The sequence below is a fragment of the Gracilinanus agilis genome, chromosome 4 (assembly GCF_016433145.1).
Source record: "Gracilinanus agilis isolate LMUSP501 chromosome 4, AgileGrace, whole genome shotgun sequence".
Classification (NCBI taxonomy): domain Eukaryota; kingdom Metazoa; phylum Chordata; class Mammalia; order Didelphimorphia; family Didelphidae; genus Gracilinanus; species Gracilinanus agilis.
In genome coordinates this window covers 388,569,401-388,587,255 of record NC_058133.1, presented here as the reverse complement: position 1 = coordinate 388,587,255, position 17,855 = coordinate 388,569,401, and the positions used below count along the sequence as shown (strand labels likewise).

The 17,855-nt window shown below is 34.9% G+C and overlaps 1 protein-coding gene across 1 annotated transcript in view; it reads right to left on the bottom strand.

The window, feature by feature from the left end:
- The window catches only part of ENPP3 (ectonucleotide pyrophosphatase/phosphodiesterase 3), a 123,338-nt gene that overhangs the window by 44,379 nt on the left and 61,104 nt on the right, over positions 1 to 17,855 (bottom strand). Inside the window, exons 15-17 of the mRNA XM_044674524.1 lie at positions 15,258 to 15,385; positions 5,554 to 5,620; positions 3,282 to 3,369 (exon numbers count right to left, since the gene is read on the bottom strand). Of these exons, the coding sequence (XP_044530459.1) occupies positions 3,282 to 3,369; positions 5,554 to 5,620; positions 15,258 to 15,385 (283 nt within the window). The remainder of the gene's footprint in view (positions 1 to 3,281; positions 3,370 to 5,553; positions 5,621 to 15,257; positions 15,386 to 17,855) is intronic.

The following is a 17,855-nucleotide window of genomic DNA, read 5'->3' as shown; positions in this document are numbered from 1 at the left end:
TTTCTCAAATATGCCCTCTTTTCTACTCTGACACTGGTGTAGTCTCTTATCATTTCATGCCTTGATTATTGCAATAGGCTATTCTTGAGAATTCTTAAAAAAAAAACTTTTATCTTCTATCTTAGAATCAATACTAAGGTTCAATTCCAAGGAATAAAAGTGTAAAGAGCTACTCAAATGGGGCTGTCACTTGTCCAAGGTCACACAGCTAGGAAGTATCTGGGGCCATATTTGAACCCAGATCCTCCTCTTTCTGGACCTGGCTCTCAATCCATTGAACCCCTAGGTATCCCAGGAATGCATCTTTAAGTTGCTCCCCATTCTACACTATCCTCCATTCAGCCACTTAAATGATTTTCCTAAAATATAGCCAACCATATCACATACTCCTCTGACTCAATAAACTCCAGAGGCTTCCTATTGCCAAGAACAAATAAAAAAAGACTCTATTTGGCAATCAAAACTTTCAAAATTTAGCCCACTCCTACCCCTCCAGTTTTCTACCTTATTCACTGACATATACTCTTCAGCTCAGTAGCACTGGTTTCTTGGTTATTCCATGAACAAGATGTTCCATCTCCCAGCCTGAGTATTTTCTCTGGCTGTCCCATATGCCTAGAATGTTCTTTCTTCTCTGATCCAACTACTGACCTCCTTGACTTTCTTTATGTCCTGACTTAAATCTCACCTTCTGTAGGAAACCTTCCTCAGTCCCTCTTAATTCTAGTGCCTTCCCTATGTTAAGTATTTCCTACTTATACTGCATATAGCTTCCTTTGTATATATATTTATTCACATGTTATCTCCCCCTTATATCATAAGCCCCTTGAGAACTCTGTTCTTTGCCTCTTTGTGTATCCTTACTGCTTAACACAGTGCCTGCCTGGCACATAGTAGGTACTCAATAAATGTTTTTGATTGACTAATTTAAGGAAATTTGGTGCTGTACATTTTTAAATTTTTTTATAAAATATTCAATGAATTTTATAAAATATTCACTATCATAGAATGGCAAAACATCCATGCCTTATACTTTTTCAGTCTCAGACAAAACTTTGGCTGCCTTGACTGTCTTTTATTCTTATATCAAATTTGTCACCAAACCTAACCATTTCTTCTTGTGAAATATTTTTTCAGTTTTACTCATTACTTTGCTGTTTGGCACTGAAAATATCTAACATGTTTCTCCTTCCCATGGTTACCTAAGGGCTCTGGTCCTAGGGCCTTGGCCTCTAGGTGAGCTTTTACTTCAACTTCTCTAGAAGCCAAGCCACTGCACACTTCCTGGCTATTTCCAGATAACACCACTACATAAATCAAATACCATCCACTTCTGGCTTCCTGATTCTATGTGTTATTTTCTACCATTAAAATGTAATAAATGCTTTTTCATTCATTCTTCTTTTTTTTTTTTAAACCCTTAACTTCTGTGTATTGACTTATAAGTGGAAGAATGGTAAGGGTAGGCAATGGGGGTCAAGTGACTTGCCCAGGGTCACATAGCTGGGAAGTGTCTGAGGCCGGATTTGAACCTAGGACCTCCCATCTCTAGGGTCTGGCTCTCAATCCACTGAGCTACCCAGCTGCCCCCTTCATTCATTCTTCTTTTAAACTCTCCAGTTTTTAAAAATTATTTCATTTATGACAGTTTCCAAACCTTTCACTCTTCTAGTCACTTCCCTCTATATGTACACAAAAGTTTTAAAATTCTTCGTAAAATGTAATATGTAGAACTGAATATAGTATTCCAGTTATAGTCTTACCAGGGCAAAATACAATGGTCTTTAACATTCCTAGGGCAGGTAGATAGTACAGTGGATAGAGTGCCAGGCCTGATATCAGGAAGATCTGAATACAAATCTAACCTCAGACACTCACTAGCTATGTGACGTTAGGCAAGTCACTTAATGCTTTTTGCCTCAGTTTCCACATCTGTAAAATGAGCTAGAGAAGGAAACAGCAAGCCATTCCAGTATCTTTGCCAAGAAAAACCCAAACAGAGTTTAAAGGAACCAGACACAACTACTGAACAACAACAACAAATGACACCCTTAATGCTAGACACTATAATTTTTCCTACCTTCTTTGAGCTTCTGAAAATCTAGTAACCAAAACTCGATGCTTAACTGTTTTCTTCTATTTTCTGATTATAAGTAATATGTAAGCAACTCCATGCAGAGATCATGCCTTAGATTTCTGACCTTTGGTAACTAGTAGCAAGCCAAAAAATACTTGTTAATTGATTATTGGCTTTGAATTCAATAAATAAGTATAATTAATTAGTGCCATCTTTCCATGTAAAACAGTTTTTCATGGATGGATAGACAGACAGATTGATAAATTGATAGACTGATATATTGATAGAAAGATATCAAAAGACCAGAGTTCGGGGGACAGCTGGGTAGCTCAGTGGATTGAGAGTCAGGCCTAGAGACGGGAGGTCCTAGGTTCAAATCTGGCCTCAGACACTTCCCAGCTGTGTGACCCTGGGAAAGTCACTTGACCCCCATTGCCCACCCTTACCACTCTTCCACCTATGAGCCAATACACAGAAGTTAAGGGTTTTAAAAAAAAAAAAAAGACCAGAGTTCCTAGGATTCAGGTCCTAAACTTCTAGCAGTCAACAAAAATGAAAGGTATTAAGACTAGCAAATTGCATTATCTTGTTGCTCCCATCTATAACTAAAGAAAAATGCTATTCAACCCACTTTTCCTATATCACTCCTACTAATGGTTTCTTGAATTTATTTTCTAAAATGAAAATAACATTAGAAGCTAGAGGAATTACCTAGTAGGAATAAAAGTAACCACAATGAACTTGAGTACTCCAAAACTCCAAACTCAAGTATAAATTGGATATTCCAAAAATCACTAGTTCCCCATGGCCAAAGCCTTTTGATTATGTTCACCTAATTTCATCAGTATTGAATAGCAGAGAAACCCTTGTCAGATGCTGCAGTGTCACCCAGTGAAATTTTCCCATACAAGGAGCACCATCATGCATATTTGTTCATATAACTGTGTTTTCACTGACAAGAATTCTTTTAAAAAGTGCTTTTCTATTATAATGTTGGTTCTCTAGATTTTAAGAATAACATCGTTTTCTCACTATATATTAGGGAAAATACAACTACATCAGCAAATATTCAGAGTGGCCTTTTTGTACGAGAAAACTTTATGTACCATAATTTAAAATAGTAACTCAGATCCTGTTTTATCTCCGATTCCAAATTATAATTCCTTAGAATTTAGTATGTCTTTTTATGGGAATATATACTTACCACACATTAGGTTGTAGAGCTCTATGTTTTCAAAAGGTTCCACTTCAGTTTCCTCTTTAAACGCTGGTCCATGTGCCAAAAAGATAGCCTAAAATGTCAGTATAACTCTATGAGTAAAGATTTGTAATCAAAGAAAGAATATGAAAAAATTGAAGTTTATGATCAACTTCATCAGAATATAAAAAGAAATCCCAAATTCCTTATCAGTGTTTTTTTCTTCATTAATCACCTTCACATTAGCCTCTAAAGTCTTACATAAGGATTTTCTTGAATGAAAGAATCCAACTTTCTAGTACACTTTGAAGAAGCACTCTAAAAGAGCTTGGGTTTGAAAGCCTGCACTAATCTCAATCATACACAAGCTTCCTAAAACACAAGCCTGACTAGCTAATTCCCCTGCTTAAGAATTGCCAGAGGCTCCTTATTGCCCTTAGGATTTTTGCTTCCTCTTTTCCCATTGATTTCATACTACTCTTGATATCAGTAGACACTAATAATATAAGCAAGTGATCCTCTATAGCTGTGATAATTACAGTTCCACTACCATTTTCCCAGAAGAAGCAGACCCTGAATAACTACGGAAGAATATAAAAACATGTACAAAAGTCAAGAAAGCCTCCATTCCATGACTAAATTAAGCTTACCATTACTGCCAAGAACAATGACCCACCAAAAATATATCATTTTTGCTATGTAGGAGAGGCTAAAGACAACAAAAAAGGGCATAGGAATAAGAATTGGGATAGATGGGATCACAATGGTCAAGATGGAAAATGAAGGCAAAAGTACTCAAATCTAATTTTCTTGCTTCTTCTACTGAAGAAAAAAGTCTTAAAATTGTAAAGGATATGGGTAGGAATTGGATTTGTAATTTCATGGGCATAGGGAAGTCCCAGATGAGGCAATTCCCTTTAGCAATGCAGACCAAACTTTCTCTGAAACATATAGTCTTAGGGGGCTGCCTAGAACACCAAGAGGTTATGTGATTTGCCCTAGGTTACACAGCCCATACAATTCAGAAGCAGGTCTTGAAACCAGGTCTACTTGGCTTTGAACCAATAGTCTATCCATTTTGTCACACTATGCCTCTCAACCTTAAAGGATCAAACAAAAGTGGTCAATAGTAAATTGAAACCTATGATAATAAGAAGCAGGTACAAGATAATTTATTGGCTAAAAATAAATTGTTGTCACCATACTTGAATAAAGCTTACACATGAGAAGGCCACAAGAATAGGATCGTTGAGCTGTCATAGATGATCTTTAAAAAATCTTAGAAAACAAGATAGGGCTGTATGACTTAAGTCAGGCATCCATACTGATTTTCAAAATGAAGAGGAACATGATTTTTTTTCACACTTTAGGGTAAGTGAGTTTGACTTCAATTCATGTCAAAATTCTGCTATGTATTTCTAAAGGAATGGTTTGTAAATGACTAGAAAGGGAAGTGGTGATCAGTGAAGACAAGATGATTTCATTAAAAACAAGACATGCTAAACCAACCTCTTTCCTCTTTTCTGAGCAGGGTAACTAGACTTTGGTCAGGGAATGCACTACACATGGTATTTTTAATGACATTTATGGCTCATGGCTGAAAATGCAGATATAAGCTGACCCCATATAAATGTACTCTTTCTCCTAACTTCTGTCCCTCAGCACAGTGGGGTGGCCTCTCATCCCAACCCCACCAAGAAAAGGAAACCTAAAAAACAAAATTGCAAGTGAAAGCATAAGAACTGGCAAGGGAGATATCACTGCCATGCTACCATGGACAGACCTCCAGCACTTTGTCTTTGACCTCAACTAGTAGATAACTGAAACCTCAGAAAGCATAACCTAGGATAAGAGGGGATTTTAGTATGGACTTCTTTTCTTCACAGTAGGAGAATGAGACAATGTGCTATCATTATTCCATCTGGAAACTTCTAATTGAGTAAATATGTATATTCTTTAGATCATGTGAGATTAAAAGAGGCAGCCCTGCAGAATGGTTGAAAGCAGACCTTTTAAAGCAGGGAAATCAAGGTTAATATCTTTCCCGAACATACTTGATTTTATGACTGCAAGCAAATAACTTTATCTCTGAGGGCCACAGAAAATGCTCTGAGATTGCTAATATGCAACATCGTCAATAAAGGTGAAATTTCCTTAAGTAATGTTTCCTTTACATATGAAATCATAGCTTTAGACAGACTACTTTCCCCTCACCCCATACTTATATGGAATTATTTATAAAAAATGTTGGATCAAAATAACCAAATGGAAATCTTACCTCCATACTTTTAAATTCATTGTTATAACCATGGGTACCACCTCCACAACCTTTATAATTTCTATATCTGTAAATAATAAAAAATAAAAACAAATATTCTGATATTAATATAACAATGTTAAGATTTTTATGAAAGCAACTAAGATTTTCTTATTGTACAGTATGAGTTTGTATCTCAACAACAAAATAAACATATTTTTCTTCCTCAGATAAATTATCTTGAGAAAACATCTGAAAGAATCTATCTATAATTAGAGGCCAGATGTTTGAAGAAGACTAGTGGAAGGGAGCCAAAAATAAAAGAATATTTTTTCATTATAATAGAATTAGATTTTTTTTATTACAGTCATACTACCTTTTCTGTGCAGGTAAATTAAAGTGTCATGTTTTCAAGTAAAAATACAATATTGAAACAGATAGCTAAGTGAAAGATGATCAAAACTACAACTAGTAAAACCATCCTACTAAATAATTCATGAGATCATATATATGCATACATATATACACATACATGCATATATATGATTTTATATATATAAAAACAACAAAACTTACTTGATCTAAGGTTTACTAATATTTCTTTTTCATCTTTTAAGTACTTAGCAATAAATCCTCAGAATTTTCATAGAGAATTAATCTTTTTCTTCCTATCCAAAACTTTGCAACATTCATATTTTTCCTAAAATTGCAAGTGCAGATGAAATCTGGACATGAAACTAGACATCATCAAATAACTTAATTTCAGACTAATTAGTGATATTCTCACTCAAGGCTTAAAGTAGAGAATAAAAAGTAAATTTAAAAAGCTAGAATGATTCCTCTCTCTCTCCCTACTATGATATTACCCCAATCCCAACCAGAAATCCCATCTCTTTGCCCTTTTTGTACTGAAATAGAAAAAGAGAAAAGAAAATGAAAAGGAGAAAAAAAGGAAACTAGAAGAGGATAGCAGGAATGACTCTCCAGTGAAGTTTTTATACTTGTTTCCTTCTTATTCATTTAAAAAATTACCATAGTTAAGGTTTTATTTTGTTCAAGAGATTCAGTTATATTGATATTAATCACCCTAGATAATTGTATTATAGTATTAAACATTGTATCAGGATAAACTGATTAAAAACTAGGAATTCTATTTGCTGATAATCTCTTACATTTTCAGGTCATTGGAAATAATAAAATAAATTTTGCTTTGTGAATTTATATTCAAAGCTCTAATGTACCTCTCTGAGAGAAGGGAAATTATTAATGCCCTTTGAACTAGGCAATCTGGCAAATTTATACTAAGTTTATGCTTCATGAATCTTCTTATTTACAAAATAACATTCTATTTCTTGGAACTTTCCACATAAATACTTGGAGAGACTTCCAAGGGTAGAGCCAAGATGGCAGAGTAATCCAGAGTAGCTCTGTGCCACCATGAGAATCCTCTCTGGCTAAGATTAAAATATCACCACAAAACAAATACAAAAGTGAAAGAATCAACAAGGAGATAAAGTGAAACAACTTTCAAGAAAAGAAAAACCCAAAAGATAGGCAAAGAACAACCAGGGCACTGGGGTGAAAGGAGAGCAGAGCCAACAAGAAGTGGTAGCAAGGAGGGAAGAGCAAGCCAAGAGCAAGAACCTATGCCCAAGTCAACATCCAGCCTAAGATTCTGCCTGGGCAAATAGTGGTATAAGCCAACCCATAACCCTTGAAATTTCAAACCTGTGGAGAAGTTTGGAGCCCTAGCCCAGGGAATTCTAGTCTGGGCTTAAGATAAGGACTTAGTTCACACATAATTACTTGGAGTTACTTTTGTAGGTTATATAATTGCAAGGATAAACACAGGATACAATCAGAAAGAAAGTCTGCCCCTTTTCCCACTGGTTTTCAGAAAGAGAATGTACTTTTTTTTCTTTAGCTATTCTGACTCTACACAAGAATTACTCTTTCTGCATTCTTGTTCCCAAGTTCTATGAGTGTAGCTATTAAGATTTTCTTAGGAAAAGATGAAAAATTATCACAGAATCAAAGAATCTTTGTCAGAGTACCTCACAGGTCATCTAGTTGAATCTATATCAGAACAGGAATCCCCTCTACAACATTCTTGACAGTAGTCATTGAAACTCAGGTTAAAAACCTCTAATAGTGGAATCTAATAGTGGAATCATCACCTCCAATGATAGCTCATTCCACTTTTGTATAGTTCTAATAGTTAGGAAGTTTCTCCTTACTGATTGGAACTTAGTTTTGGCAGTGGTCCAAAGGGACTAGCAGTAGAGTATTATGGTGCATGGAAGAGCAAATCAAAGATCAAAGAAGGCTTTCTTTTATTCCACAGCCCTTTGGGCCACCATTAACATCTGCAGAGATTAGCAGCTATTCTGACCTCCCTTCCAATAGGACATTGAAGGCAAGGACTGACCCTACTGACAATAAGAAAAGATGCCTCCAGAGCTGGCTCTCTTTGCTCTTACCATTACTGAGACCTATGTACACACATGCCACTAAATCCTGAAATTTCTCTTTCTAATCCCATCACAATCTAATCACAATCTTTTCATGTTTCCTTATTCTTTAACCCTTCTAAAGTTACACTTTGTCCTCAATATAATCTCAGTTCTCTCTATGCATCACTGTTCTTCTGGTCCTTCAGCCCAGCAGGAATCTTTCTTTTCTCCCTTCACAGTCTTAATTTAGTCTAATTGACCTGTTCAACTGGACACTGACTTCTACTGATGATCCTAATCCTGTTACAGACAAATGAAGCCTGAAAACTCTTGATCCAAACTTTCCCCCATAATTCATCCTTTTTGATTCCTACTATTCCATGTTATCGAAAACCATTGAAGGAAACTATTCAGTCATGCAGTCTAATGGCACAAATGTGAATTGGACCCACAATAAATTCACGTAACCTGATTCCAACTGAGTCATTATTGATGCATAGCAATCATTTTATTTTTCTCCAGTTGACTCTCTTTGTGCTTCCCATTGATGCTACTACAAACCTACTCTTCTTTGCTCAAACTCTCAATATCATTTCAATATCCCTTTCACTCAAGAGACAATTACCTTTTAATTATTGACAAATCTAAGCTATTCTGGAGTTCTGCTCTCTCCTATTTTACATCTCAAAACCCCTTGATCTCACCTCTCCACCTTTGCTCCTGTTATTGGGAGAGATAGCCTTTCTCCTAGCCAAGCTCAACCCTTCTATTTAATTCCTGATCCAAGAGTGTGCTAGTAAATGTTTAGCAACTAGATCTCTGGGGAGGGGAGGTGGCATGCATAGCATATTTTTAAGTTTAATCTGCATTCTTAACATTTTATGTATCACTTTCTTAAGTCTCAAGAATCAACAAAGCAACAAATCAAGCCCAAGTTTTGAGCATTTGACAATTTTGGGGGTGCAAATGCTCACATCGAAAATTTAACAATCAGCTCATAGCCAGTTTAATTTGGCTTTAACACATCTCTGTCTTGAACTTCTCATCTTCCTCTTGTCCTACCTATTAGCTCCATCTCTGTTGCCTACAAATATGCCTAAATCTCTCCTATACTTTAAAAATTAAAAAAAAACTTTCACCTGATTGGCATTCCCTCAAGCTATCAGACTATATATTAATCTTCTACCTTTTCTTGAAATTTTTCTAGAAAGGACCATCTCTACTTACTCTTAATCTCTACAGCATCTAATCACTCTTCAACTTCACAATTCACTATCAGTGTGCCCAAAAAAGAACACATTTTCCTTAATCCTAAACCTGCCCCTCTCCACAATTCCCCTTATGTAGAAGGCATCACAATCCTCTAACATTCAGTCACAGCCATAACCTAGGAGGGCCTGCTAGAGGTTTGCTCTGGGATGGAAAATTTAGGGTTGCCCAAGCACTGATCTTGGACACCTTTTTCTGTCCCAAGAAGGGCAATTGTGATTCTTATGACAGAATACAATTCTTTCATTGCCCAGGCAGTCCTCCATTTTTCTAAACTCTTACTTTCTGCTTTAGTATCAATTCTAAGACAGAAGAGTGGCAAGAGCTAGGCAATTGAGGTTAAGTGACTTGCCCAGGGCAACGCAGCCAGGAAGTGCGTGTGTGAGAGCAGACTGGAATCCAGGTCCTCCAGACTCTAGGCCTGGTGTTCTAACCATTGTACTAACTAGCTGCTCCTCCCACCCACCCACCCCTGATTTTTTTAAAACCCTTACCTTCCATCTTAGAATCAATACTATATATAGCAGTAAGGGCTAAGCAATGGAGGTTAAATGACTTGCCTAGGGTCACACTGATAGGAAGTGTCTAAGGCCAGACTTAAACCCAGGACCTCCCATCTCTAGGCCTGGCTTTCAATCCACTGAGCTACCCAGCTGCCCCCTCAATCCCTGATTTTTTAAAAAGGCACTGGCACCTTTCCAATCACTTGGGTTGACAACCTCAGAGTCAGCTTTGATTCTTCCCTACTTCATACCCTGTACTAAATCAGTTAACTCTTTTCACTTCTATCTCCACAGTATCCCTTTCATCTATCCCTTCATTTCACTCACATAGCCACCAAACTAGTTCAAGCCCTAGTCATCCCTTATGTGAAATATTAATACAGTAACCTTTAAATTGGCCTCCCTGCTTCTAATCTCTTCTTTGTCCTATCTATCTACCACATGACTGTCAATATAAACTTTCTGTATCAACAGTAACATATGCCAGATCTTTCAATAGAATGAAATTGTCCATTTCATTCATTCATTCGATCATTTGGGTCCCGTAGTATGAACTCATCCAGAATATTCAAGTTTCTTCTTATTATTTATTCATTTATCTCTGGTAACCATTCCTTTTTTTAAACATTATTGTTCTCTATGCTTTAATTTGAAGGCAAAACTTGTTTCAGCAGTTTTCCTTTCTCTCTAACATCTGTACTCATCTTCCCATGTTCCCCCTGATAATTTCTTTATTCTCAATATAGCTTAAAAAAAAGTCTAGAGTCTTCAGCATATAATGCCACCTTTAACTCATTTTGAACTTTGCTACTTCTGACAGTACTCTTATACAAATGTTCTATCCTTAGATTCATCCTAGTTCTCACATTGGAAATAGTATGTTTCTTCTGTCCTATTTTAGACACTTTCTAACTCTTCATGCCCTGATCACTTTCATCATCAATATTAACTTCAGTGGACATCCACAGATCCAGAGTAAAGCTCTCCAATTTATTGTCATTTTTGCCCATTATATTTGGGTGGTTTTGTATTGTTTTTTGTTTTATTTTTTAAGCCAGTGTGCAAGACCATATGTTTTGTTCACAATATTAATAGTTAATAGATCAAGATGTGGTTCGTTTACACTCTCTTATAAAAGACATGGTTACTATAAAACAGAGATAAAATCTGATCATTCTCTATTCTCCTGCCCCCAACTAAAGAGAAAACTTTTCTTTGACTTTTCTCAATCTATAAAGCATCCCGACAAACTTTACCTGAGATAGATGGAACAGTGCCACCTGGTGGTCACTTTAGGGATATGCCAAGTTTTCCATCCCAATGGTATCTAAGACCAGTGATCGGGACATATCGGCATACCAGTCTTTAGACTTTCGTTATCAAAGACACATTATTCACAAAAATCTAGTCCTTCAGTTATCTCTTAGAACCAGCAAGAGTAAATAGAAGGCTAGATTTGGAATGAAGAAGACTTGAGATCAAGTACCATTTAGAGGCTTACTAACTATGTGACTAGCACAGCATTTTAACCTCTTAGCCTCAGTTTTTGTATCTCTGAAAAGGAGGAAATAATAGCAGCTGCCTCATGAAGCTGTTATGAGGATCAAATTATGTAACGTGAAAATTATTTTATATAATATATATTACCCAAATATATGGCAATAAATATGACAATATAGGTGAAGTGAGTGAATATTTACAAAAATATAAATTGCCTAGATTAACAAAAGAAGATAGAATACTTAAATAATCCCATCTCTGAAAAAGAAATTGAACAAGCCATCAAGGAACTCCCTAAGAAAAAATCCCCAGGGCCAGAGGATTTAAAGGTGAATTCTATCAAACGTTTAAAGAACAACTAATCCCAATACTACATAAGCCATTTGACAAATTAAGCAAAGAAGGAGTCTTACAAAATTCTTTTCATGACACAAATAGGGTACTGATTCCCAAGCCAGGAAGACCAAAAAACAGAGAAAGAAAACTATAGGCCAATCTCCTTAATGAACATAAGTGTAAGTCTTAAATAAAATACTAGCAAAGAGACTATAGCAAGTTATCACAAGGATTATTCACTTTTACCAGGTAGGAGTTATACCAGGAATGCAGGGCTAATTTTATATTAGGAAATCTATCCACATAGTTGACCATATCAATAACCAAACTAACAGAAATCACATGATATCTCAATAGATGCAGAAAGATCCTTTGACAAAATATAACACCCATTCCTACTGAAAACATTAGAAAGTATAGGATTAGAAGGGCCTTTCCTAAAAATATTAAATAGTATATATTTAAAACCATCAGCAAGTATCATCTGCAATGGGGAAAAGTTCAGAGCCTTTCCAATAAGATCAGGAGTGAAGCAAGAGTGTCCATTACCACCACTATTATTTAATAGTGTACTAAAAATGCAAATGGTAGCAATTAGAGAAGAAAAAAGAAATTGAAGGAATTAAAGTAGGCAATGAGGAAACAACTATCACTCTGCAGATGATATGATGGTATACCTAGAAAAGCCTAGAAAATCAACTAAAAAGCTAGTGGAAAGAATTAGAAAGTTTAGGAAAGTTACAACATAACCCCACAGTAATCATCAGTATTTCTATTTCCAACAAAACTCAGCAGCAAATGTTAGAAAGAGAAACTCCATAATATAAAAAATTTGGGAATTTATCTGCCAAGACAAACTCAAGAACTAGATGAACACAACTACAAAACTCTTTTCACACCAATAAATCTAGCTCTAAACAACTGGAAAAACATTAATTACTCATGGGTAGGATGAGCTAATATATAATAAAAATGACAATCCTACTAAGCTACTTTACTTATTCAGTACCATACTTGTCAAACTACCAAAAGATTTCTTATAGAATTAGAAAAAATTATAATAAAGTTCATGTGGAAAAACAAAAGATCGAGAATATCAAAGGAATTAATGAAAAAAATGTAACAGATGGGGGCCTAGCATTACCAGATCTTAAACTGTACTACAAAGCAGTGAGCATCAAAACAGTATGGTATTGGCTAAGAGATAGAAGAGTGGTTCAATGGAATAGACTAGGGGTAAATGACCTCAGCAAACTAGTGTTTGATAAACCCAAAGATCCCAATTTTTTGAATAAAAACTCATTATTTATCAAAAACGGCTGGGAAAATTGGAAAACAGTATGGGAAAAATTAGATTTATCTCACACCCTATAAATTCAAAATGGGTAAATGACTTAAATATAAAGACGAGTTAAATCATAAATAAATTAGGAGGTCATAGAATAGTATACCTGTCAGATCTATGGGAAAGGAAGGAATTTAACACCAAACAAGAGATACAGAGAACATTACAAGATGTAAAATAGATAATTTTGATTACATTAAATTAAAAAGGGTTTGTACAAACAAAACCAATGCAACCAAAATTAGAATGGAAGCAACAAGCTGGGGGAAAGAATTATAACAAAATTATCTGACAAAGATCTAATTTCCCATATATATATAAGGAACTAAGTCAAATTTACAATAAAGTAAGCCATTCCCCAATTGAGAAATGGTCAAAGGATATGAATAGGCAATCAAAACTATCAATAATCACATGAAAAAATGTTCTAAATCCCTCCTGAATAGAGAAATGCAAATCAAAACAACTCTGAGGTACCACCTCACACCTAGCAGATTGGTCAATATGATAGTAAAGGAAAATAATAAATGTTGGAGGGGATATGGCAAAATTGGGACACTAATGCATTGCTGGTAGAATCGTGAATTGATCCAACCATTCTGGAAGGCAATTGGAATTATGCCCAAAATGCTTTAAAAGATTGCATGCCTTTTGATCTACCTATACCACTACTGGGTTTGTACCCCAAAGAGATTTTAAAAATGTACAAAAATGTTTATAGCTGCGCTTTTTGTGGTGGCAAAAAATTGGAAAACAAGAGGATGTCCCATGACTAGGGAATGACTGAACAAATTGTGCGGTATGTGATGGTGATGGAATACTTTAGTGCTATAAGGAATGATAAACTGCTTGATTTCTATTTGGACTGGAAAGGCCTCTGTAAATGTATGTGGAGTGAAATGAGGAGAATCAGGAGAACATTATACACAGAAAGTAAAACATTATGGAATGATCAACTGTAATAGACTCTGTTACTAATAACAATGTAATGATCAAGAACAATTCAATGGAATTTATGAAGAATGCAATCCACATTTAGAGAAAGAACTATGGGAGTAGAAACATGAAAGCAAAATATGATTTTTCACTTGCTTATATGGGTATATGATTTGGGGTTGTGGTTTTTAAAAGATTTCTCTATTTCAAATATGAATAATATGGAAATAGGTTTTGAGTATTAAGACATGTATAAACCAGTGGAATTGCTTCTCAGCTCTGGGAGGGGAGAGTCAAAAGGGGAGGAAGAGAACATGAATCATGTAATCATGGGAAAATATTCTAAATAAAGTAATGTGGGAAAAATAAAAAATAAAATAGATTTTTAAAAGTAAAAATATATAATAAATATAAAGGTCTAATATGAATGGTTATTGTTTTTGTTACATTCTTATACCCATCTTCAACAACAGGAAAATGAAATCTACCAATACTCTTCAAATGTCAACAAGTCAAGTCATTAAGCATTATTAAGTACCTACTATGTGCTGAGTACTGTGCTTTAGGGAAAAAAACATGCTTGGAATGATGAAAGAAACTATGATTTCATTGGTATAGGGAATTCTCCTACCAATGCAGCACTGAATAATCAGCTTGCCCAGAATCACATGATCAGTACTTCAAGAGTCCAGGTCTCCCTGGTTCTGAATTTGACTCTCTCCATCATATTATGCTGCCTCTTACAACTGATAGAAAATAGAAAAAGTTCAAAGTAGTAATTTTCCTATAACCATAAAATTTTCTACTTAATTTCCCTTCAAAAGGTGGAAAAAAGGTTGAGAAAAAAAATCTAATTTGATTTCTGTTTTCACACAAGCCTGAACTTAAAATTATTCTGTAACATAACAGAGGTCATTATTCTGATGACAACAGTATGCTTAAAGATTGTGCCTGACATGAACATATAGAAATACTTTACTATCTCCCAGGATGCATTCAACTGTATCCTATAAATAATAAAGCAGATCGTAGAATCAAAGGAAGGACATAAATATAAACTCAGAGGATCTGGTTTGGAATGCCATCTTTGCTTAGACCACTTAATCTCAAGGTTCTTCATCTAAAAAATGAGAGAGCTCGATTAAACAATTCTAAGGTTTCTGCCAGATGTAATCTATGATTCCAAGATATCTATAAACTAAGAAGCATAATTGCAATATGAAATTATAGAATAAAACACAGGACCCTGTTTTATATGTCAAAGATATTCATCCCATCTACCCTCAAATTATATGAGCATAAGAATAAGAGGAAAATTTGGATAACTGTTGGAAAACACGAGATATTGGTGTTTTGAGAATTAAGTAAATGATCCATACAAACCTTACAGCCAACCACTGCTCATCCACAAGTAGGTGAACTTTGTCAATTCTAATATCTTTAGCATAATGCAATCGTTTGGGCAAGTCTGGAGTCAAGTAAGGTTTAAAATGCTGAACTGCTTTTTTACACTGAAAAACAAGTAAAGATTTCATCATGAAAACAATTTATACAATAATTATAAGATCATAAATAAAAACTGAAAAAGAACTAAGAACTCTGATCAATGTATTAACCAATCAGGACACCATGTATCTCATCTCTTAGCAGATGATAGACTAAAGAAGCAGAAAGAGACAGATATTCTGAACATGGCCAACATTTGAAATGATTTTGTTTGTCCATACTTATTTTTCCATAAAGGAGGAAGGAGAAGCTTTCATTATATTTTTGTTTAGGGCAAAGGACAGTTTTATAAGGTATGAAGGGAAATGCCCATGAAAGAAACAGCAAGCGCCAAAGAAATGTTGATGTTTGTTGATGTTTTTTTAGCTCATGATAAATAAATGTTTGTAAAAAATATATCCTCCTAAAACTCACAGCAGACAGACACTTCTTGTTCCCTGAGAATATGTTCCTATACTTCTTTGAATGAAGTTAATTTAGTCTTGTGCAACAAAATAGGAGACAAGCCATCATCAGATTGCACAGCAAAGAGCTATTTGGAAGACCAAACAAAATGAAATATATGGGTCATTTTGCAATTCTATATGAATTTACTAAGGACTCACTATGTGACCGGCTCTATATTATAGAGTCTATAAGAAACCCTTGGAATCCAAAAACAAAACAAAAACAAACAGTCCCTGCCCTCGGGGAGCTTATATATCAATTTATATACCTAGGTATACAATCTAGTAGATATTTATATTCTAGTGAAATGAGGTTCTTTTTATACTTAATGTTTAAGAAAATAAGATTTTTGGATGCAAGATATATTTGCATCCAGAAATCTGTACTATTATTATTTCATTAACATTTTGACAGGATGGTTTGGTTATTTTAAGATGTTGGCGAAAAGTTTCTTGTACCTGGCAACTTATTTTTCCAAACATTAAGTATAAGTCCATTACAACTCATACATGTACAAAAAAGAATACAATGGATGTTTTTATTAAGCAGTAGTTTATATTTGATTTCCTTTTCAGTAGAATTTTCTTATTAATTCTTTTTAATCACAGAAGGTTGGTAGGTCTCAAAACTGTGTATGTGTATAAATGTAAGCAAAAATATAGATAAATATTCATTTATATACCCCAAAAAACAGTTTCTCTTTTACCACAAAGGAAAAGAGATGAAGAGAAGTGTGCCCCTTGTTTACAGTGGTCCCTTAACATTCTTAGACTCACAAATATAGTCTAAGGCTAGACCTAAAGTCTCAGAAATAGGAAAACTGAAAATCCTGTGGCACAGGCCATGACTATTCCAGGAAACCATGTGGATAAAGGAAGAGTTGAGCTTAATCAGAATAAGTAAGGAAAACCCAGTTCTATATATATACTATAATATTCTATATATATACTATAATCTTTCAGTTAAACCCTTTATCTGCTTTGGCCATGAATGTCTAATAACAATAATTAGCATTTATATAGCATTTTAAGGTTTTCAAAGAGCTTTAAAAATATCACTTCATTTTGTTCTGACAATATTGAATGTTATTGTTATTAATCCCATTTTACAGATGAAGAAACTGAGGCAAATAGTGGTTAAATGATTTGCCCAGGGTCACATAGCTTAGCAAGTGTTTGAGGCCAAATTGGAATTTAGACCTTCCTGAGTCCAAATCCAGTGCTCTAACTCCTATGCTGCTACTACTACTACTACTTCTAATAATAATAATTACTATTATATTATTAAAATATACTATTTTATTATATATAACATCATATTTAGTATTATATTATAATGTAAATACTATAATTGGTGTTCAGACACTTCAGTCATGTCTGACTCTTTGTGATTCTGTTTAAGGTTCTTGTGACAAAGGTAATAGATTGGTTTGCCATTTTTTTTTCCAGTTCATTTTATAGATAAGGAACTGAGGCAAACAGGGCTTAGTGACTTTTTCAGAGTCACACAGCTAGTAAGTGTCTGATGCCAGATTTGAACTCATGAAGGTGAATCTTCCTGACTCCAGATCTAGCACTCTATCCACTGTGCCACCTAGCTGCCCTGGAATAATAATAATAATAATAATAATAATAGCTAAAATTAATATAGTATTTACTATGTACCATCCACTGTTGTAAGCACTTTACAATTATTATCCAATTTGATCCTCACAACGAACCTGGGAGGTAAATGCTATCATTATTCTCATTTTACAGCTGAAGAAACTGAAGCTAACAGGTTAAGTGACATGCTCAGTGTCACATTTCTAAGAAATGTCTGAGACCGAATTTGAACTCAGATCTTCCTGAATCCAAGATCAGCACTCTATCCATTGTAGCACCTAAATATCTCCTTTTGAAGCTCTGAGTCCAAAACTGCATCGCTAGTGGTAGGATACTATGTATATATGTGTGTTCGATTGTAGTGGAGGAGAATCTCACATATTTCTGAAGCCACCCCTAGACTTTGACTATAGCATCTAGATAG